At 36.2% G+C, this 23,311-nt stretch overlaps 1 protein-coding gene across 1 annotated transcript; it reads left to right on the forward strand.

Annotated features, from left to right (window-relative positions):
- The first annotated feature begins 537 nt into the window (after positions 1-537).
- On the forward strand, positions 538-21,236 carry LOC134842066 (tyrosine-protein kinase SRK2-like). Its single transcript, XM_063858222.1, has 10 exons — positions 538-807; positions 926-955; positions 4,660-4,807; positions 5,125-5,326; positions 6,568-6,696; positions 7,571-8,025; positions 11,897-12,049; positions 14,646-14,990; positions 15,709-15,864; positions 20,076-21,236. The coding sequence occupies exons 1-10, from the start codon at positions 538-540 to the stop codon at positions 20,126-20,128; spliced, it is 1,941 nt and encodes a 646-aa protein (XP_063714292.1). The 3' UTR covers positions 20,129-21,236.
- Positions 21,237-23,311: the final 2,075 nt, after the last annotated feature.

The following is a 23,311-nucleotide window of genomic DNA, read 5'->3' on the forward strand; positions in this document are numbered from 1 at the left end:
AAAGACCACCAAAGTACTGGCTTGGTAGAGACGGTGAAAAGCATATAAAGCTCTGTTTAGACGTTAGCCAGTCGTCTTAGGACTTAGTTTTATTTTCCGTCGATATGTATCTTCCGGGCGAATGTTACGGCTAACGTCTACGTGACCTTTTTATTTCTTGTTCAATTTAATTGACTTCTTTTATACTTTTCACATGGGGTCCTGGCCCCTTCATTGTATCTTCATATGTACGTCTTGCTGCGGCAGTTGTTCGCCGCACAATCGCACCCAATGATACATCGCACCAAATTGATACATCGAACTCAACGTTCTGTCTAGTCATTGTCCTTGCAGGCACCTCAAATAAAAACAGACGCCTTCAAGTTGCTATTGTTCCGGTTAAATCAGTTCAAATCTCCATTTTGTTGGTCGCTTCGAGAGTTTCGGCATATCGGATCTATAAAAAGCGACAGATTTAATACAATAAGTTCTTGCGATGAAGGATCCTTTTTCAAAAACAGTTCGAGCCCTAATTTGCTGCTGCTGTGTTTCAGATGAATGGGTTCTTGTTTGAGCAAGAACGGGTCGAACAGATATGTGCAGCAAGCTGCCATGGGTTCAACTACGCACACCCCTATAATGGGGCATACAGGCATGGTAATACAGCAAGGTGGAATGCCTGTAGCCGCGCCTCACCAACAGTTGCAACCAAACTGGGTTAATAATCAGCAAGCTAGAAATAGCTTACCAGGAGCTAATAATCCTACAATGGTGTCTGGCCTGAATCAGGGTCGACCAAATCAACCGAATCAATACACTCCTAATCCCGTAAGTTTTGACGTTCGAATTTACTGAGTATGTGAATGTCTAATTTATGAGGGCGCTAATGAGAGCATAGAAAGCAGAAAAAATTGAGGTTTTGTTTCAATACGATTTTATTTGTTAGGTCAAAAATATAAATTATAATAAATATAGGGTAAGATTATTATATTAAAACTTGTTCATCATTGTAAAAGTGAATTGAAAAATTTGTGCTTTGAGGTGCCTGTTTATTTAGCTGATTGACGTCATTAGTCTGTCTTATATTCTGATCCACCAATTTAGTCTTTTGATCGGCGGGTAGAGGTTTCAAAAAAAATTTTTTTTGAAGCAATATGAGAACACGGTGTCCATCTGAATTTTTCTCTTGAAAATGATCACTCTGAAAAGCTTAAACCATAATTTACTTCGAATCTAGACGCTTGTTTTTAGCAAACAGTATCAAATTGGATTATAGACTACTCGTTCCTGTAAACTGAGTACTGCTGATGTGTTTTATCCGCTTGTATTTTAAGCACACATGTTTTATCTGCTTTATTGGTGGCTTGTGTTTTGTGGAAAGCAAGGACTAATAACTCAACTCTACTTTAGAGTCTAAATTTGTTGAATGGATGTTCGTTTTTCTAAGATCATTTACGTATTTTTTTAAAACTTTTTCTGGCCTATTTTAAAGCTCGTTTTTGCTGTTTCTTTCAGTTCTTGCACTAGTTTTTTTTTCAGCTCAACGGTCGTCTTATCAAGTCTCAATCCAATTTTGTCTCTATGCTGTTTTTTTTAACCTCGGGCAGATATGTTTTTTACGCTTGCGATTTTTACGCTTGCAATCAGCAAGCGTTATCAAACTGGAATTAAGACTTTTTTTTCTAGTTAACAACTAGTTAAACAAAATCAGTTGAATCTCTTGCTGACTATGCAGCTGATTTATTTCACTTCTAACACCTTTCAGGTTGCTTCCCCTTGGCCTGGAGGTAAATCAGTTGCCTTTGTACCCTAAGGTCAGCAGTTCGAGTCCCGGTCAGACTGGTTTTTTTTTCAGTATCAAGGAAATTGAAAAAAAAAATCAGAGAAAAAAATGAACGGTTGGTTTTTCGTTTGTTCGCTATAGTTTTGTCGGCTAAATTACCACAACGGATTTTGCTTGTGCTGAAGACAATTTTCATTGTAGTTACAATTGCAAGTGTTGTTCATTCTAATTTCAGCGGGGGGGGGGGGGACTTGAAAGACTAATTTCAGGGGGGGGGGCATAAATTTTTTTTCTCGTTTCAGTTGGTGTCTGCTCAAAGATTATCGTCTTAGTTGCCACATCACTTTTTTTTGCTGCAAGCAACTTTCATTGTAACTTCAAGAGCAAGTGATGTTCATTCTATTTTCAAGCGGGACTTGAAACATTTAAAAAAATCAAAGTCACTTTTTTCCGGTTCAAGTGGCTTCAGCTCAAAGACTGTTGAATTGCCTGTCTTATCACATATTTTTCTTCTGCTGTAAACAAATGTCATTATAGTTGCAAGTGCAAGTGTTGTCCATTGTTGTTTAAGGTGGGACCTCATTCTTTTTTATTATACAGTAATATTGTTTTCGGCTCAACTTGTGTCTGCTCAAAGATTGTCGGCTTTGTTTCTTTTCGTAAATTTTATTCCGTTGTTGCTGATTTAAAATTCTAGGATCTGGAATGTTTGCCTGCAATGAACTTCTATCGACACATATGAAAGTTTGTGTCACCTATTTTTTATGTTTGGTTTTGCTTGTGTTTTATCGCAAGTGGTGCGAAGCTCCGCTTCGCTTCTGTGTTTAAACCTTTTTTTTAAAATTTTGAAATTATTTTTTTTTATTCGACACATGAAAGTTTCTGTCACCTAGTTTTCTAGTTTTTCTTTATGTTTGTGTTGTATAGCAAGTGGTGCGGAGCTCCGCTTCGCCTCTATGCTTAAAGCTCTTTTAAATTTTGATTTGAGTGTTGTCCATTGTTGTTTATGGTGGGACTTTAAACTTTTTTTTTTATCAAATCATATTTTTTTCGGCTCAACTTGTGTCTGCTCAAAGATTGTCGGCTTTGTTTTTTTTCGTAAATTTTATTCCGTTGTTGCTGGTTTAAAATTCTAGTATCTGGATTGTTTGCCTGCAATGAACTTCTATCGACACATATGAAAGTTTGTGTCACCTATTTTTTATGTTTGGTTTTGCTTGTGTTTTATCGCAAGTGGTGCGAAGCTCCGCTTCGCTTCTGTGTTTAAACCTTTTTTTTAAAATTTTGAAATTATTTTTTTTTATTCGACGGGGTATCTTTAGTCTCTAATTCTTAGGCTAAATTAATTTTTTAGTCTCTAATTCTTAGGCTAAATTAATTTTTATCGTCTTTGTGTTTCGGTTAGTTTTGCATTTTTTGGCTTCGTTGCGAGCAAGGTTTGTTCTTTGTAATATAATTTTTTTGAAATGTATTTGAAAATTATTACGGATTCAAAGCGAGCTGCTTTATAGCTACTTTTTTCGTGATACGACAAAAACGTAGCGTACTCACCGCCACATTCGCGCCAACGTAATGCGAGGTTGCCAATAGAGGTTAGGACATTGTTGAACAAGCAAACGCTGTTATTGTTTAACTAATCTACTTTTTCTACCCAAGTCGCCTAAATTAGTGCCACTAACTCAAAATTGCCAAATTTAGTAGCTGTTATATTCCTGGCTGGTAGTTGGATGGCAGCATGCGCTGATAGTCAAGGCAGTAGACTCCAAAGCAGTCGTTGGTCAATGGCGTTGGTTCGATTCCCGTAGGTTTTTTTTTTATTGTTTTACCTTTTTCCGTTTACATACTTGAAGCTTTTATTTTTTTTTGTTTATTAAGTGCAGTTTTGCTCCTGTGTACTAAATTTAGAGCTGGTTATAGCCCACTGGAGACCTCAAACCGACCTTTTGAAATCTATAAGTATTTTTCAAACCTTGCGAGTTGTCGTTTTGGCTCTTTTCCATTTTCTCAACCCCTCGTAAAAGTACCAAATAAAATTGTTCAAACTTTGTTCATGTGGTATTTTGCATGTAATAAAAGTTGTATAGTTTTTTTTCACTTTTTAACGCTTTAGTATTTAAATTGGGTTTAAAAGATTAAAACTTATTAGAAGTAGTTTTTTTGTGAATTGAAATTCAGAAAAGATGAAATGGGACTAGACAAGAGCCGTCGCTTCCCTTAATTTTTGCGAGTTGTCGCGGTACCATTTTTTCGGATAATTGAAAATGGGAGCAACTTTGTCTTCGGTTGTGTTTTTGTTTTTTATTTCTTTTTTTTCCACGCAAAATCAGATACCACAAATATTCATCGGAATGGGTCGAGTGATATATCAAATTAAAGCCCTTTCAGTCGTGAGTCGAACGATATTTAAAACTCGCAAAAAGTTGCTCTAGTGTCAAGCAAAACCAATTTGAAAGCAATCGAGTAACGTTCATTATATTCAAATTGGTCAGTTAGGCTGAATAAATTTGATTTTTCTTAAAGGAAAACTAGTTTTGGGAGCTTCATTTTGCTCTTCCTTGGCATTCAAAATGTTCTGAAAAAAAAAATTATCGTGTTTTGTTTGTTATTCATTGTTTGAAGACAACAGTTAAGAATTATACCTAATTTACTAGCTTTAAATGCGTTTGTATATATCTCGCGTCTACCATCCACAAAGAACGACACTAATTGAAAGAAAAAAATATATACTTTTTTGTAGTTCTTCTATGAATGTGGTCGGAACATTCTGTGCTACTTGCACAGCCACTGGCTATCCTTGTTTCAGTTGCATTCAAATGTCCTTGATTGTTGTAAATAGTCGTTAAATTTACGAATCAAACATGCAATGCAAAATTCTGAAAGATTAGTCTGTTTAGCAGCCGGGAAAAACTGGCCCCAATCCGCCTCTGGTCCATTCGGGCGTGTCACTGGCGCCTATGCCGGGAGGAACCAACAGTCCAGCCAACACATTCGTCATGAACAATGGAAGCACAATCAACAGTGCAACCGCCACCCAGCACCGACAAGGTTCGCTACTTCCAATGCTTATGAACGAATTGAATTCTAGTTTTCTTAGTTGAGTCGGATTTATCTCCTCCTTACTATCTTAGTCCTTGCTTCCATGGGGAGAGATCGGTGTCATCCATTTGGCTGTAGCCGTTCTCACCTTGAGGGATCCCTCCAACCGTGACCAAAGTGGAAATAATTGTACAATCCATTTCAATGTGAACTCTAGTATCAATCGAAAACATCGTTAAAAGGGCTTTTCCCGAACCTAACTCAAAACCTCAGTGGCCTATCATGACGCTTGAGAATTTGTATCAGAATGAGTAGTGGTTGTTTAGGAACAGCAGGATCCCAGCACAAAAGCAGCACGGGTGGGGGAAGTGTGAGGTCGTCTGGAGGAACTGTTCATGGTCATCAAGGAGGCATGCCGTCAGGGACTCCAGGGATGAACAACCGAGATTCGCCCTCCAGGACTAACAAGAATGTTTTCATTGCCATGTTTGACTACACTTGTCAAACAGACGACGACCTGCCATTCAAGTGAGTTTATGTTTAGTGAGTGGGTTGGATTTTGGATATTAAAAATCCAGCAGAAATTTTGATAGTGTTGAGAAAAGTGGTTTGAAGTATCCGATTTTTCTGAATATTTTTTGGCGTCATAAAAATTTCCTGAAGGAGCGTTAAGCCAATAAATGTTACACTTTTACGTTCATAAAGATTTGAATAATCATTTAATGAAGCCGAAGTTAGCGTCTTCACGGAGCATAGAAAAAAGACGAAAACAATTCAAAAAATTATCACACTAACTATTAAGCTCAAATTGGTTACTTTTTTGTTCGTGCAGCAATTATCTTGGGAATTTTCTGATTTCCAATTGAAATAGAAACATGATTTTTATTAAAAATTGGAAAATTGCTTTTCATTTCTACCCTTTTTATTCCATTTTTTATCATTTAGCTGAAATAGCAGGTAAATCTAAATATAACTCCTCGTGACGAGAGATCACCAGTTGTTGAAACTTCATTGGCTGAAGAACTTTCTAGAACAAAATAACAAGACGAAATTGTTGAAATCCAAAAATTACGCTATAAAAGCGAACTGAAATTTACTAAAATCATTCTTTTCAATATTAATCACATTGAGTCTATAGGCACATCGCCACAATCAACCTCAATACCGTTTCTCAATTTCTCTCATCGCGAGACTAAAGGCAAAATGCCACAGTAAATTATATATCATATCTCATTTCCAATAAAAAGTTTTTTAGTGAATTTTACTCTACTTTCTAAGTCATTTTTATCCGGCATTAATAGTCAAGTCTTTGCTAGCAGAATAAAAACGCAGTGCTAGGAGTTACATGTAAATTGAATTTTGCTTAATCTGCGATATTAAATCTGCCAGGAGATAGATTATTTGAGTGTGATAGGCTTGTAACGTAGGAATATGAATGAGATTAGCCAACAATTCACACAAATACTCACAGATAGTTGATACAGATACACGATACACTGATACAGCAATAAAAAAAATTTTTTTTCCCATAAACGGTAAATTACAATCAATTAAAAAATAGTGTATATTTAAAGTGTTCTTTGATTTTTTAATTGATTGTCATTTACCGTTTAAGGAGAACAATATAAATGTATTTTTTGGTAAATATTTCATTAAGTATATTTCATGAATATTATTGGAGGTGATAGACTAAGGACAAAGACGATGTCCACTTGTGGTCTAAATTACCTGATGTAATGTTGAGGTTCGCTTGTGTGTGTGTTTTACAGGAAGGGAGATCTGTTGGAAGTGGAGAGTACGATGGGGGAGTGGTGGATGGCCACACATAAAGCCAATGGCAAGAGAGGATACATACCCTCCAATTATGTAGAGTCATACAGATCCCACAGAGCAGAGCCGTGAGTAGAGTATACATATTAAATTGAGCATCAACATGACACCCCCCCCCCCCCCCCCCTACCCCCATAACCAGAAAAAGTGAGATCATCTACCCCTACATAAAATTGAAGATCAAGATGACACCCCAACCCCCTTCCCCCCCCAGCCAGAAAAGTTAAGATCCTCCACCCCAGCCTTCAATTTTAATTAAGTTTGCTAAGCGCTGCGTGTAAAATGCTTTGATCTGATTGGCTTAAAATTTTACTCAAATTCACCAACAAGTTATCATCACCTCCCCCTCCCCCGAATATTTTATCATTATTTATATTGCTAGCACATAGCTTTGGTAGAGAGAATACAGGCTTTGGTTAGAGAAAATACATGCTTTGTTAGCTTTTGCATTGGTCGTAATTTGCTTAATTGATACTTTTTACATAATTTTTCGCTATTCATTTTCAAGCAAGTGGTTATAATTTTCCCCACTTGAAAATCGACCTTTATAATCTTGGCAAAATGTCTTTTTTTTGGAGCACATGACTTGCTTTGCCTCAGTGTGCTTTCTTTCAATGTGCTTTATTGGCAACATAAAACATGCCATCCAGGGAAAAATGAAATCTGAAACAACATGCCCTGTTTGTTTAAATAAGACTACACAGTTTTTGCAGATGTGAACAAAGTTGTTTTTTATAGCCTTTTTGTAATCCACATCTGAACTGAAATTGACGTTTTCAACAAGTTTTCCAAACCTCCCGTAAAATTATCGCCATATCAAATAAGGATGCTCAAGAGTGTCTTCTCTTTTTGAAGGATGGTTATCTTAAATTGATGTTCAAAAAGAAAACGGCAAATTTATTGAGAGTTTTGTAATGTTTTGAGTTATTTTTTTTTGCTTAGATGGTTCATGGAAGAAATAACGCGTCTATCAGCCGAATGCATGCTACGAGAGTGTGCCAAAGGCACCTTCTTAGTCAGACCTGCCGAGTCAAGGAGCAACGAGTTTTCTCTAAGCGTCAAAGACAACTCAGAGGTGAAGCACTACCGGATCCGAATGAACGACGAAGGCATGCTCTTTATAGCCAAGAGGAGCACCTTCCCTAACCTAGTCCAACTCGTAGAACACTACAAGCAGCACTGCGATGGTCTATGTGTGAAGCTAGTGGCTTCAATAGAGCAAAATGAGGGTCCAGTAAGGACTCTTCAGAGTCTGTCGAAATCGCATGAGGTGAATTGGGTGATATCGCTGAAGGATCTCCAGTTCGGAACCAAGCTGGGATCCGGACAGTTCGGAGAGGTGTTCAGAGGTTCCTGGAACGGCAATAAAGAAGTGGCTATTAAGACTCTAAAACAAGGTAGGGTTATTATTTACATGAGCTGCAAGTTTGAAAATTGTCTCAATTCAAGTAAATTTTAATAAGATCAACTATGCTGAGAGAGATCATTTTTAAAGACTGAGCTTTCATTGCAATTTGGCAGACATTGAGCCAATTTTTAAGTAAATGTTTTGAAAACATAATCAGTTTGCAAAGCTTTTTGATCCCTATAACCTAGTCCAACTGCTCGTATTTAATTTATATCAACACAGAAAATCCTCCGATTTCTACATGTATCTAACCAAGCAATTGGTTTATAATCGTCGGTTTTGTATCAAACTGTCAAAGATCAATTAAATTTGCTAGGCTTAGAAGGCTTATGCTTTCGAAACGCGTATTAGCATGAATAATGAACCAAGTTTTCCATGCCATTAGGACAATGTGAACTGTAGTTAGCTTCTTATATTTTTATTACTGTTTTATGCCATGTAGTGAAGTTTCTTTGTCGTTCAATAATAAAATGATTGTTTCAGCTAATCTGAAAAGAAGAAAAAATAAAGTTTTTTAAACATGAGTGAAGTTCAACAAGACATTTTTGGCATCATCAACACGTAAATAAAATTTAAATCTTCATCTATTGATAATTTTTAATGATGATATGACGCGACGGGCTTGATGTTTCTTTGCACTATTCCAATTGAAAGTAAAACGTGAAATTTATGAAGTGTCAATGAGCGAAATGAAGACACTTATTTAGTTCGTGGTGATTTTTTTCTGGAAGTTGTTCAAGCTTAAATTTAATTTTTTGTCTGTCGACTTTTGATTTGTTTTCAAGTTAAACTTAAAATTATTTGCTTAACGGAAAGTATATCACACTCCAATTACAATTACATGTCATTTTGCTTCAATTCAACTTGTCCCAGCCCAACTTGTCCGATTCTAACTTGCCCCAGATGACAACTTGTCCAATGCCATCTTGTCCCAGATAATAAAAAAATGAAACTTGCACCAGATTCTTTGATACCCTCGTACAAATTGATGTCGGCATAAAGATAAAAGATTTTTTTATTGAACAATTAAGCTTGAAACAAAATGCGGAATCATTATATGTGCTGAATCAAAATCAGTTCAAAGCATGCATGAACAAAATGAAAGCGGCAAAAGTTCAATTCAATTTTCATGTGGAGTTAAACTTTTCAAAAGATTGGTTGCTGCTCTTGTAAGCTCCTATAGCATAGTTAAAAGTGCACAACACTCTTTATCAACAAGACAAGAGTTAAAACTTGAAATCAAAAAATTTTAGTTTGAAATTGATGAAATGGAAAACCGCAGGTACTGCCTAGCCCCTAAAACCCCTCTATGCTGGGTTACTCAGTATATGGGGCGGGGTGAGGGAAAAAGCAAAATTTTCGCAGTATTGGCCTTTATCACGTCTCAAAATTTGGACCCTGTAGGATGGGTATAAGTTCAAAAAAGTGGTGATTTTTTAAAAATCGTTTAACAATGCCGACAATTAAGTAGAAATTATGCCGACAATTTAAAAATTACGAAAGAGTTAAATGAGCTAGAGCATTTAAATAGCCAACAACATGGTCTTTGTTGAAATTACTAGAAATGTTTTGGATTTTTGCATGAATATCCCCATATTTCTTCGCCCTTGATTATGCGTTCCCCCCATAGCCTTCAAAATGTCGAATTTCTGATTTGTTGAGTCCATTTGAATCTTATTCAGGAGTGTAGAGGCTTGGGTGGCTCCCTTGAAATAATGCTGTCGCTCCCAGATGCCAATTTTCAACGGCGTCTGTCGTTCGTATCAAGCCTTCCGCTGCTTCTTGGGAATGTTTCCAGAGACTCTTAGGGTATAACGGTTGCCTGCTGTTTCGCCCTATTGTTTCGCCTTTTATATAACTTCTCTGAAATTATGAGGCAAGTTATCATTTCAGGCAATTTTATCTGAGAGGTTTTGCTCAAGATCTAATCGGTCCACTACATGCTCAATCTCCTCTATGACGCTCTCGAACGATCGCTCCACTAAATCAGTTTGAACAAAACTGAGAGCGGATAATAAACGCAGTCAAGCTCACCTCGCAGTTGTTTTCATAGACTTTCTTTAAACCAAGCTCGTTAACTTTGCGGAAAAAGGCCTGGCAGAGGTGAAAGTAACAGCCATTGATTGAAGACTCTGGAAACGCACTTGTAAAAGCATTTACGGCAGCTCGTTGAAAATCTAGAAGGATCCTCGATGGTTGCGCGTTAACATAGACAAAGGAGATGGCTTTCAGTAATTTTGAATACGTCTGCTCAGTTTTGTTTGGCAGTAGAGCATAAAGGCATGGTGGAAAAAATCCACCGATTTGAATGCGTAGGGTATAAAGCTGGTAAAATTGCATTGGGCAAATTTTAAATGTACCGTCGCAAAGCCAAAGAGAATTGTGAACTCGAAGGGCTTGAACATTAGCTCGATCACCGCAAATCAAAATTCGCTCACGATCCCTTACTCCATTGTCGAATAAACAAAAATCAGAATTTTCCGTCGGAATTATGAAATGCCTGTCTTTAATGATTGGCATGGACGTGATCAAGTTCTGTTTCTGGCTGCTAATAGTTATGTTTATTGCTGCACGACTGGGCAAGGATAATTGAACTGCTTTCTCATCTGTTACTTCCTGGAGACAAGTGGCAATAATACTACTATTGACAGGTACAATTTGCTGCCTGGTCTCTTTTTTTATATGATGCATGATCTGGTTTGACTCAATTTTCCCAGGTCTAACATCGTGGCTGTGCTCATTTTTTGTAGATACGAGCTCATCTCCTGCTGTGACGCCGAGCATGCGGCATTTGTGTGAACTGTATCTTGTGCATCTCCAGTGCTCAGTAGTTTTTGTCGTTTGCTTTTTTGTGAAATCATGTCCGTCAATAATGAGCGTTTGTTAATTTCGTTGAGATATTCCCCATGTAAGTTGACTCAATAGTTTTTATATTGGATCTTTAGGAAGAAAATGGTAAACAATGAAGCAAAATGAAAGAAAAGCCGTGTTTCATTTTGACTCAATGGCGCTAATTGTGGATTATTGTCAAATTTTGGCGTGTAATTACCAAAATTTATGGTTGTTTTAGGCTCAGCTTCAGTAATTTTTGATTAGAGTCTTTTGTTATCTCAGAACGAGTTCAGTCTACATTAGCACTTGCTGGTCCTCAATTTTAACATCAAAGAATCAAGTAAAAGTGTTAAGTATGGGACAAAACGGCATAGGACAAAATGTCATGTGGGGCAAGTTGGCATAGGACAAGTTGCCATGTAGGGCAAGTTAGTATAGCACAAGTTGGCATAGGGCCAATTGACTTGGGGCAAATAGTCCTGACCACCCACTTGCGAATTCAAAAATGGCGCAAAAAACGTGATTGAGTTTTAGTTTTGAAAGTGGATTTCATTTTTCAGGTTTCCCAGTGAAATAAAATAATTAGTTTGGCAAGTGGGGGTATTTAAAAGTGCCGAAAAGGAAAATTTCGAGAAATGAACCGTTTTTGTAATACTTTAGCTCGTTTTTAATCTAGTGGATTCAATTTCGGTTTTGCTTGAGATTTGGAGCACTTATTGGAAGAAATTAATTGCTTTAGTAATTGTTAACTTGCAATAATTTAGGAGAAGCACCTCAGGCTTTGATTAGTTTCCAAAATATTCAAAGAAAATCTCAGATTTAAGCAAAAAGAAGTCTGAATTTTTTCAAAATAAATGACACGAAATTTAGAGCACCAATTGAGAGACAAGTCTTTTAAATTCTGTTGTAGTCGTTGATTTCAAATTGACTTTTTCCAACTGGCTGTTGGCTATGTTTAAGCTATGTACTTTAATAAGTATCTGACCTGAAACTAAATTTATTACTATAAATTGAGGACTGTTTTCTAGGTACAATGGACAAAGAGGACTTCAGAAGGGAGTCGAATATTATGAAGAAGCTGCAACACAAGAACCTAGTGGCACTCTACGGGGTGTGCATAGAGCCTCTGCTTATCGTGACAGAACTCGCCAAGCATGGAAATCTCCTAGAGTTCTTCAAAAGTGAGTAGAATCAACTTTTTATTACTAGTGTAAGACAACTATAACTATAATAGTATTTGATTCGAATTTAGTAGTATTTGAATTTATATCACAATCGGGCTGATGTGTGTTGCAAGCTTACCAACAGAGGGTAGGACTCTATATGAAAATTAGAGCGGGTTATTGCAGCAGAGCGCGCCCACTGGCTGCCTCAAACTAGAGGCTTTTTGTACCCAGTTGTCGCTTGTTGTCGGTTCCCAGGTGTGACCTGTAGTGATATTTGTCGCTTGTAGTGACCTAGGTGTCGCGACCTAGTTGTCTCTAACAGTTTTTTTTAATGAAATCAGGTGTCTTAAAAACCTTTCGTTTGGCATCGTTTGTGTTATTCTATTGAAGCTTTCTTAGTCGTAATTAAGATTCCTGAAAAATATCGTCTTTGAATGTTTCATAAAGGATGGATGAGAGACGAAAGTTTTTATTGCCACGGACGTGGCTGCAGTTTTCTGAAATTGAATTAATTTAATCAGAAAGGGTTCATTATAAATTATTCTTGAAATTTAATACCTCTAAGGCCATTTTTCCGAGTTCGTGTTAGTTTTTTTTGTTTTTTTTTAAAATAAGTTTTGTGGCTCCATTTTGATATTTACACTGGCTAGTTTGCGAGCGTTAGTGTTTTAGTACGAAACTTCTTTTTTTCTAACCTAACTCGGAAATAAAAGTATTCATTAAAAGTGTTTATTTATTTGGTTTCACTTTTTGCTATAATCACTATCTGTAGCATTGGAAATTTCATGGCATCTGTTCTCTGGTGTGTTTGTGGCGTAATTGTTAGTGTGCGAGACACATAATCTCTAGGTTGAATCCAAGACGTAGCCGAATTTTTATTAATTCGAGGCATATTTCTACTTTTTCTTATTGCACTTTATAGAGCTGCTTTTTGTCGTCTTCTCGCTAGTGTTTGCGAAGCGCAGCTTCGCCTCTGTGTATTCATAAGTCGACTTCTATTCTATTTGTGGAAAGGAAAGGAAACTCCTCCCTCGAACTGCCAAAATATAAAAGTCACGAAAAATTTGACTTCTTGTTTCGAAAGTTGATTTTAATTTCCATATATACCGACAAAATAAGAATTTTAGCTTTTGATTTACGTTCATTGTTCAATTTTATTTTCGTTTTTGAATTTTTCGTGGTTTGACTGATTTTTTCAAGCTCCATTCAAATCCTCAATAGAAGGTAAATCACTCTCCCAATTACGAAAGTGCAGCTGACATGAAAAAACTTGAGCTTTTTTAAAAAGCATTCTTTTTCATCGATTTCCCAGGAGTTGAAAAGTCTCCTTTTCACCCAGTTTTAGTTCAGATGATTGTAGTTCAGACTCTTATATAGGTCGCGATGATTTTTTTTGTTTCTTGAATTTCTTGAATTTTGTTCAGTTTCTGTTTCACTTTTTTTTGCGATTTGACTTGATTTTTTTTCAAGTTCAGTTCATTTTCTTTTCAAAAGGAAGGCAAACTCTACTGTCGTACGGCGAAATCGAAAAGGTCACGAAAAACGTTATTGATTTCTTGTTTCGAATGTGGAATTTAGCTAATTTCCCCGCGAAATGAATAATTAAACTATTGATCCAATTTTCTCAAATTGGGTTAATTTTATCAAAAAAGTTAATATCATTAATTGGTCCAAAAATTCGAAGAGCTTTAAGGTCATCTATTTTTTTTCCTTGAAATTCGATAGTTGAGATTTCATCAAAAAAAGAAAATCGGTTTTTCTTGCGTTCATTGACTCTTTTCCATTTGTCTATTGACTATGTTCTCTTATTGGGTTGGTTTTGCGAAATAAGTGGCAATCATAGAAGATTCTTGCAATTCAAGAAGCTTTAACGTGATGAATTTTCTTTCGAAATACATTTTGCGGATGCCTTTGGTTGTTTGACTTTCCAACAACTACATTAATGCGTTATTACACGAAAAACACTTTTTTTAAACTAAACATGGATAGCGTATGGATGCGTTTAAAATGCGTGTAGAAAGAAAGTTAGTGTTTGTGTGTATATGTCGAGTTGAAGTTTTTTATTAAAATTTTTGATCTTGTTTGCAAAGTGCAACTTCATTTTTGCATAAAATCAAATTTCAACAGTATTTCGTAGGCACTCGGAGTCGTTGAAGAGCAATCCGATCTCCTATCAGCAGTATTGTTCTTTCTTAAAGTTTGCTATAATAAAGGTAAGTTTCGTTTTCATGTTCAAGAAAATTATCATACAAAAGCAAATTTATTAGCTCTTAAAACAGTTAGTTGAAGTGTCTTCATTTAATCCAAAATCATGAGAACTAGGTGAGTTTTCAAAAATTGAATTGTATAAATAGAATCATGTGAGACATGCAGTCCTTCAGCCTTCAACAGCTGAATCTAGTTCAAGCTTTGAATCAGGTGTAGGCGACGATGATCATTGATGTTGTAAGGCTTAAAAATCGACGCCATTTGGATTGTGAAATTTGATTCAGATGAGAGTATTTGGAATTCAGCCTACAATTTGGCATGTTGAAGATAAGTTTTATCTTATTTTGTTAACTGCATCTGAAATTTCGAAATTCATTTTGCGAATAATTTTGCGTATTTCTAGAGGCAGAAGGCAGACTAGTCTATAAAGATCTTATCATGATGGGAAGCAACGTAGCCTCGGGAATGGCGTATCTGGAGCGCAACGGATATGTACACAGAGATCTGGCTGCCAGAAACGTGCTGGTCCATAAAGAGCGTCCAATCACCTGCAAGATCGGAGACTTCGGACTTGCGAGGAAGATGACGCAAGAGAACCTCTATGACGCGCACCAGGGGGCCAAGTTCCCCATTAAGTGGACAGCGCCTGAAGCTGCAACTAAGAATGTGTTCACGACCAAGTCAGACGTGTGGAGTTTCGGGATCCTGTTCTACGAAATCTGCACCAAGGGAAGAACGCCATATGCTGGTACGCTAACTGTAATGATTGATTTGAATGTGAATACTCCTCACTCATATCCGAGGTATAAGACAGTCGAAGTATCAGACAGCCTAAAATACGCAGAGTATATAAGCCAGCCGAATGTTACGTCATTTGGATGAAATTTTGCACGACTTTAACTGTTATTTTATCGTGATATAAATATTATGTAACAGTTACGTGTTTTCGGCTAGTTTATATAATCGATTTTTTATCCTTCAGTTTTTTTATACCACCGATTGATATACAGTGCATTTTTTCTTCTCAAGCAATCTAAGCTGAGCTCTTCAATTTTTATAGCCGGAATTTTTCGCAGTCGTTTTTCCTTTAGAGGAGTGTAAAAACTTTTCAAACGGCTCTTTGGCTATATTAAAATATTATCTTTTTTGTTCACTCAAACCGTTCATTTAGAAGTTACGTAGAAATGAAAGGGGTAAATCAAGTACGTATCAAGTGGTTTTTAAGAACCCGAAGTATCTGTTTTTGAAGTTATGTACATTTTAAGTTTGCTTTTCAGATTGATATCAAAGGTCTTCCAGCTTACCCTTCGATTTTTACGAATGGTATTTGAATTGTCCATGATGGAAATTGCCGTATGAACAGTTTTCATACTTTTTTTTTGCGTCTTTACGATGCGGATTTGCGAAACTGGAAAAGAGTCTTCTTCTTTCTCTATTGCATTTAAATACCATTTACATGTATTCAGGAATGAGCAATGCAGACGTGTTACGTGAAGTTGAGAAGGGATATCGGATGCCGAAGTTGGACTGCATCGAGCCTAAGTCCTACGAGATTATGAGCAACTGCTGGCGTCCAGAAGCCAACAAAAGACCCACGTTCGAAGCACTCCAACACATACTAGGTGAGGAAGTCATTTTTGAACTGTTTTTTTTTAAATGATAGAAAATAATATATTTGTTTTCGTGTGTTTATTTATTTGGTAGCAAAATTCAGCTATTTCAATACATCAAGAGAGCATCACAAAGGTGGTTCATTGGTATCTCTATGCGATAAAAGGACTGTAATACGAGCACATTACAATCACCGGAGCGTAGTGTGATAGTACAAGGTCACTTTTTTCCAACGTTGGTGGCACCTAAAAATGGCGGAAAGACCGATGCTAGATCGGCTACTCCCGGGTGTGCCGCTTATTCTGATAGTCTTCTTTTTTACCCGACGGTCTTCGAAAACTTCAATGGCGGAGTTTTTGATCTGTTTTTTTTTCGTATTTTCTCAAAAATTGCCCTGTTAAATTTGAAATTTAGAGTTCGATCAGAAGAATATTTCATGTGAATCTTTGTGCATAAACTGCTACGTCCTTGTTTTTGTAGTTAATGCGTTGTGGCCTCAAAAAAGTCGGTTTTATTTGTTCTAAGAAACTTTGTCTTTGTTCACGAAAATAACCCTGCCAAAAACCGGAGATCAAGTGTTCAATAAAAGAAACTGGTGTTAGGAATCCTCACTGCAAAAACTTTTACACCCAAATTTTTGAACAAAAAGTTCTAGCCATAGAAATTGTCTAATTTTGAAGTTTTGACCGTTTTTGGAAACTTGACTTTTCTCTAAAACTACCCAGCCAAATTTGATACAAGGATTCAATCAAAAGAAAATGAAGCAGTAATTTTGTCTGCATAAGCAGCTACGCTCTATTTTATGTAGAAAGTTAATGTTGGTTATAGCAAATGTCCATTTTTTCAAAATGTGTTTGTTCTTGCAGCTTTTTGGTTTTTTCTAACTACGGTGCCAAATCTGAGATTAAACGTTCAATCGAAGAGCAAATTGTAGGAGTATCCCCTGCATAAACGGATCCCTCTTTTTTGTAAGCAATCGTTTATTGACTTAAGAGAAGTTCAAAGTTTGACATTTTGATCAATTTTTTTGATTTTTTCTCAACTTTTCTTGAAAACAACCCAGTGAAATATGTGATAATGATTTCAATCGAAAGTTTATGCACAAGTAATTTTCTCTGCATGACGACTAGGCCCTAATTTTGGCAGAAAAACAAGTTGGACTTAGCAAAAGTCCCTTTTTCAAATTTTGTTCGTTTTTTTAGAATTCTTTTGATTTTCTCGACATTTACATCACCAGAACAGATTAAAAGTTCTGTCGAAAGGACAAGATCTAGGGGTATTTTGGACTTTGTTCAGTTTGCTAAAAACTGCCGTGTCAACTCTGAAATTAGGAAAGTAATCGAATTGAGACGTTCCATTGCATTGATCTACCCTACAAAAGTGCTTTTTCCGTACTTTTGTCAAATTTTTGATATTTTCAAAAAAAAAACGAATTTTAACATTTGAATTTAACATTTTGTTGAAATTTATTAAGCAGATACCTCCAGTTTTAGCTGGGTCCTTAGTTTTTTCAAGCAACCTTGGCGCAGATGCGAGGATGTGGCACTCCTAATCTAAAGGTCGTAGGTTCAATTTCGGCACGTTGAATTACTTGTATTTTATTTGGTCGTACTTTTGCTGAATAGCCTTGGCAATGTAAAAGGAAATTTAGCGCTTTTATTGGTAACTATGTTGGTAAATATTCAAATTCCTGTTTGATTTATTAAACAGGTATTATGAAAACGTTTTTTTTTTTCCAGATGAGATCTGTTTTTTTTTTTTTTTTTGAGACGCTTTTTCGAAAAATTCGCTTTCCCAGAAAACTACCCGTCAGATTCTCATAAAAGTGGTACCAATGGATTCAGTAGCGTTTCACCTACCTGCCTGCATGAAATTTAGGGCAATTTTTACCCTACCCCACCCCCTACGGTCTTAGAAAAGCTTCACAACTCGGTACTTTTTCCACTTTTTGCCCATTTTTTCGGAAATTTTCGATTTCCTCATAAACTACCCGTCCAGATTTGGGATTAAGGGTTTAATCGATAGACCAGGTTGTAGGAAACTCCCAGGCACAAGCGGCTGGTCCCTAATTTGCTTAGGTGAAGAGCTATAGACTTAGGAAAAGTCACTTTTTTGATTTTTTTGCCTATTTTTCGGAAATTATCGATTTCCTCAAAAACTACCCATCCAGATTTGGAATTAAGGGTTTAATCGATAGACCAGGTTGTAGGAAACTCCTCCGCACAAGCGGCTGGTCCCTAATTTGCTTAGGGGAGGAGCTATAGACTTAGGAAAAGTCACTTTTTTGATTTTTTGCCTACTTTTTCGGAAATTATCGATTTCCTCAAAAACTACCCGTCGAGATTTGGGATTAAGGGTTTAATCGATAGACCAGGTTGTAGGAACCCCCCCTACACAAACGGCTCGTCCCTAATTTGTCTAGGGGAAGAGCTATACACTAAGGAATAGTCAATTTTTCGATTTTTAGGCCATTTTTTCAAACTTTTTCGATTTCTTCAAAAACTACCCATTCCAGATTTGGGATTAAGGGTTTAATCGATAGACCAGGTTGTAGGAAATTCCCCTGCCCAAGCGGCTGGTCCTTAATTTGTCTCGGGGAAGAGCTGTACACTTAGGAAAAGTTTTTTTAAAAGTTTTTTGGCATTGGAACAAAGGTTCAATATACTTATTGTGTGTATTTTTTAGACAATGGAATCCGCTAATCAATATTAAAATAATCAAACAGGTCTCTCCAGCTTTCAGCTGGGCCCCTAGTGACCGTCGTGCAGATGCGAGAACGCGAGACTCTAATATCTTGGTCAGAAGTTCGATTCGGGCCCAGAACAAAAAAGCTTTAAGGTTTTTCCTTTTTTGTTTTACTTTGTTTTTGGCTCCTTAGAGCTATCGGTTGCCAATTTCTTGCTTGTGTTCATAAAGTGCAGCTTCGCCTCTACGTATAGCTTTCAAGTAAGAGCACCGATTACATAGTGGTTATTAAACCTTTGACTTTTGATAGTCAGGCGCTGACCGTAGTTCCATTTATTCAATCTGGATTCAAATCACCAAGCGGTGCGTGTAAAATACTCGATTTCGAGCGGCGGAATTTTTGGGATCAAGTAAAAATCTTCTTTCTGTTATCCACAAACATTAAATTAAGTCTTTAGTATTTCCTTTGATATGAATTCGCAAAGATACCCTTGTTTGAAGTCAATGAGTCGTGATGAAAGAAAAACATGCATTGTTTGTGTCTTTTAGATTTTAAAGTTATTACACAAGCAATGCTTGTGTTATAGTATGAACTATCTTTTTTTTCCAACCTAAGTCGCAAACATTATTGCGACGCAAATATTGTTGCGATAAAATCTGTTCAATTTGATCAAAAACCAGCTATTAAGTACAGCCAATGCTAAGGATGTTAACGCAGACTATAATTGTTACGACTTTCGTTACGGAATATTTGTGCTCGGGGTGGTTTTTTTTCAGACAAATTTCGACTTTTTAACTAGCTATTTTTGACGGGATTTTTTTAAAATATCATTCAAAAAGTATTGTTGACCTGAGCTTAAATTTCGAAAGATATTTCAACTGTGATGCGTCCGCTCTATAAATTGAGGTATGTTATTTGGTAAATTTCTTTTTTCAAATTGACTGGTACTGCTAATGCGTCTTAATTGGCTCGGTACACAAGCAAAAATATGATCGTATCGGTCATATTTTTGCTTGTGTATGCGAAGTGCAGCTTCGCCTCTGTGTAATTACTGCTATGTTATCACCAGCATAGATGCTTCATTATGAAAAAAGAGGGAATCCGTCATGCGCGAAAGGCCGAATGCGCGAATATTTTGTCAGCCAATCAGAAATCATTACTCATAAAGTCGGAAGAAATAAGTCAGACTTGGACAGTTTGATTGGCTGAGACTTTTCGCGCATTCGCTCCTTCGCGCATAAGAATAGCCCCGAAAAAGCCAGCTGATCAATTTTAATTTTAGGTGTATATCTTCAATTTATACTGTGACAGTAGACAATTTATACAGTGACAATTTATACAGACCATTAGACCGTAACCTTTGGTATATTTGAATTAAAATTGTGACGTAATACTATTGATTCTTATATGACAAGTTGCGATTAGATCTATAGATTAAAATTATTGGTTTGTGATGAATACGATCAGTTCAAAAGACATGATAATCAGACAGATGAATTTTGATGCTCAATTTTGATTTTATGTTCCCTGTTTCAGACGACTACTACACGAGCAACGACGACGCAAACTACAACGATGATGTCAGATGATTCCTGTCACGTGATCAAATTCTATCTTACGTGATCAAACTCTGTCCTCCAATTTTTCTTCACCTCAGAAAGTAGCGCAATAAAACATCCCAAAGGTCAAATATATCTATCATTTCTTCGGACGATTCTACCGGCATCGTCGCTATACTGATATAACTTTTGCAAAGAAATGAGTGATCAAAGAAATGATTTCACAACACGCAGTATTGGTTCTGTTTCAACCGAGGCGATACAAAAGGATGACCTGATAGTTCAAATACTCCTGTCAATCGGAAAGGTCAACTTAATTGTGCGCTGTCAGATAAGTTAGTTAGATAAAACTTTTTTCTATGCTTTATGCGCCTTTTTTCCATCTATCCTTTAAATGTGATTTGACTCGTCTGTCGGGTTAATAAATGCAGTAAAAGTGATCGCTTATTTTTACCAATTTTCAACCTATTTTTGTAGTGCTTTCATATTTGTAAATATTTATTCCTGCCTGATGCGCATCCTTAATCCCTTAAATTTAATTTTTTTTTGATAAATCGGTATAATCAAATCGTCGAAAAATCAGTCTTTTTGGAACTAACTGGAATTGAAATTTTTTAGAACTGATTTTTGTTGATGTTTCTTTTGGCAAATTATGGACAGCATGATTTAAAGATTTAATAAATTCTGTGATCAGCGTACGCATAAATTTGTTTTTATTATGAGCTGTTTTACAAAAAATATATGCACATATTTTGCACTTTGTTGAGTTTATCCGTCAATTGAGTCAACCTAAAATCCTGCGCTACTAAGCTTTTATGAAGTTTCTGGTGTAAATCAAATCATCGTCGTGCTAGCAAGGGTTTGAATCTTTGCACACTTAGTCGCAGAGCTTAAAATTGATTTCTTATAAAGGTTCTCAATCTAGAAAAACAGCTTGATTTTCTGAAGTTCTAATCAATTTCTTAGATGAACAGTAAATGCGTAATTTTAAATCAAATTGATACTGTTCGTTAATGCTTTATTTATGATTAATTGAGGCAAATTTGCTCATTATTGTGTTCGGTGCGATCTCAAATAATATAGGTCAAATGTCACTTGCGATTGTAAGTGACTTGTTAATTCACATCTTTTCTCAATATTTTTCCCATAATGACACACTCTAGAAAGGGTGGGTGAAAGTTTTTTTTTAGAGGAAAAACCTTGCTGGTAATAGAGAATAAACCTAATCGGATATATTGAAGTCGAAGCGAATTTTGGATGTGGGTGAATTCGTACGCAAGGTGTGTCCAGTTTTGGTATCGTAGCCGGCCGGTGCTTCCTCCGTCTATACGTCAAAAGATCAGTGGTTCGAGCCCCACCATGATTGTGCTTGTTGCTTAAAAATGAGAGAATTTTTCAAAAATATTAAATTCATTATTTTTGTTGGTCGTTATCATGTACGTAACAGCGTCTATCAGTAAAGAACCGACGAGCGGGTTGGACGATTCCTTTTAATCAAACGGACATGACAAGCAAGTCTTTCGTTTCAGACCCATTATTTCAAATCATTTGTAAAACTCAATTTATGTTCGTTCATTTGTTATCTTTCGTTCTATTGAGTTCTAAAACTCAAAAATAAATCAAAAAAGAGTGTTGGTTTAGGTTAATCGAGGTCTCAAATTAACTTGTCGTTGGCAAGTTAGTTGTTCTGAGATTTTTTTCAAAAAAAAAGATTTTAAATGCTTGAAATTGTTATTACACAAGCAATACTTGTGTTATAGTATGAACTTTTTTTCCAACCTAAGTCGCAAACAATGTTGCGACGCAAACATTGTTGCGATAAAATGTGTTCATTTTGATCAAAAACCAGCTATTAAGTACAGCCAATGCTAAGGATTTTAACACAAACTATTGTTGTTTCGGCTTTCGTAACGAAAGTAACGGAATCTTCGTGCTCGGGGTGATTTTTTTCTTCAGACAAATTTGGACTTTTTAACTAGCCATTTTTGATGAGATTTTTTACTCATTCAAAAAGTGTTGCTGTCCTGAGATTAAATCGGAAAAATATTTCACCTGTGATCATTTTTCGTAGAGTTATGGGGGTTTAAAAATTGCCATTTTGGCCAATTTGGGACAATTAACGATCGATATATTTCGCGCTATTAACGCGTAAGCGGAGATTTAATCTGTCATAGAAAATGTTCCAAATCGGTTGAAGGAAGCGTATTTGCCATAATTGATTTGTTACTAGGAGCGAAGTTTATCACTGTACTTAATATGGCGTGTGGGGAGATGATTTTTCACAAAAAATCTCAAATTTAAATAAAAATTCATTTTTTTATACATTTAGTTTTTTCATATTATTTCTGCACCATAGACGCCAAAGACGGGGGGATTTTCAAAAAAATGTTCGAAATCTTCATTTGTTCGATTTTTCAAAAAACTTCGCCTCTGTGTGAAACTTTGTATGCAATTTAATGACAAGCATTTGTTCAGAAAAAAAATCAAATTTAAACCTAACTTAGAATTATTATAATTGTTGTTTGTTCCAAACACACTACAAAAAGTATGAATGATAAAGGCGTTCATGTGTTCGTATATGAAGTGTTTCGAGATTAGCCTGTATCAAACAGAATTATACAAACTAGATGAAAACTCAATCATTCCATTTTGGTGAAAACTCTTCTGGAGCTATAGTTCATATCACATGACATAAAAAAACCTTACCAAACCAAGATCGGGTACTCTGGCTCCTGTAACCCTGTCCCTGTACTTTGGACCCGCATTTTATGCACCAAATTCCTCTTTATATCGAAACTGCTTGAAACTCAAAGTTCTGATGAAAACATTTCGTGGTGAAAACTAGATGGTCGGATATCGCTTGTCATTGAATTACACCAACAATGTGTTTTTTTTTGGCATTTGTGTAGACATCATTTGTTAACGGATTCCATCTGAATCATTGCAGTAGTTTGTAATGGAGTTCATAATCTGGGTAATCTAGGGTGATTAAACCCTAGTTGAGCGTCGGAATGAGATACAAAATACGAGAAAAATGGATAGCCATTTGATGTGTCAGTGGCACAGAATGTTTCGATCATAACGGTTGTAGTTATTTCAAAAAATAAGAAACTCTTGTTTTTCCTTTGTTGAGTTACCTAAAAATCTGGCAAGATTAGAGTTAACTTAATTAAAGGATAAATCGCAATAGAATTGATTTGAGTGTTCAATCTT

This window comes from Symsagittifera roscoffensis, chromosome 3, assembly GCF_963678635.1.
Source record: "Symsagittifera roscoffensis chromosome 3, txSymRosc1.1, whole genome shotgun sequence".
Taxonomy (NCBI): Eukaryota; Metazoa; Xenacoelomorpha; order Acoela; family Convolutidae; genus Symsagittifera; species Symsagittifera roscoffensis.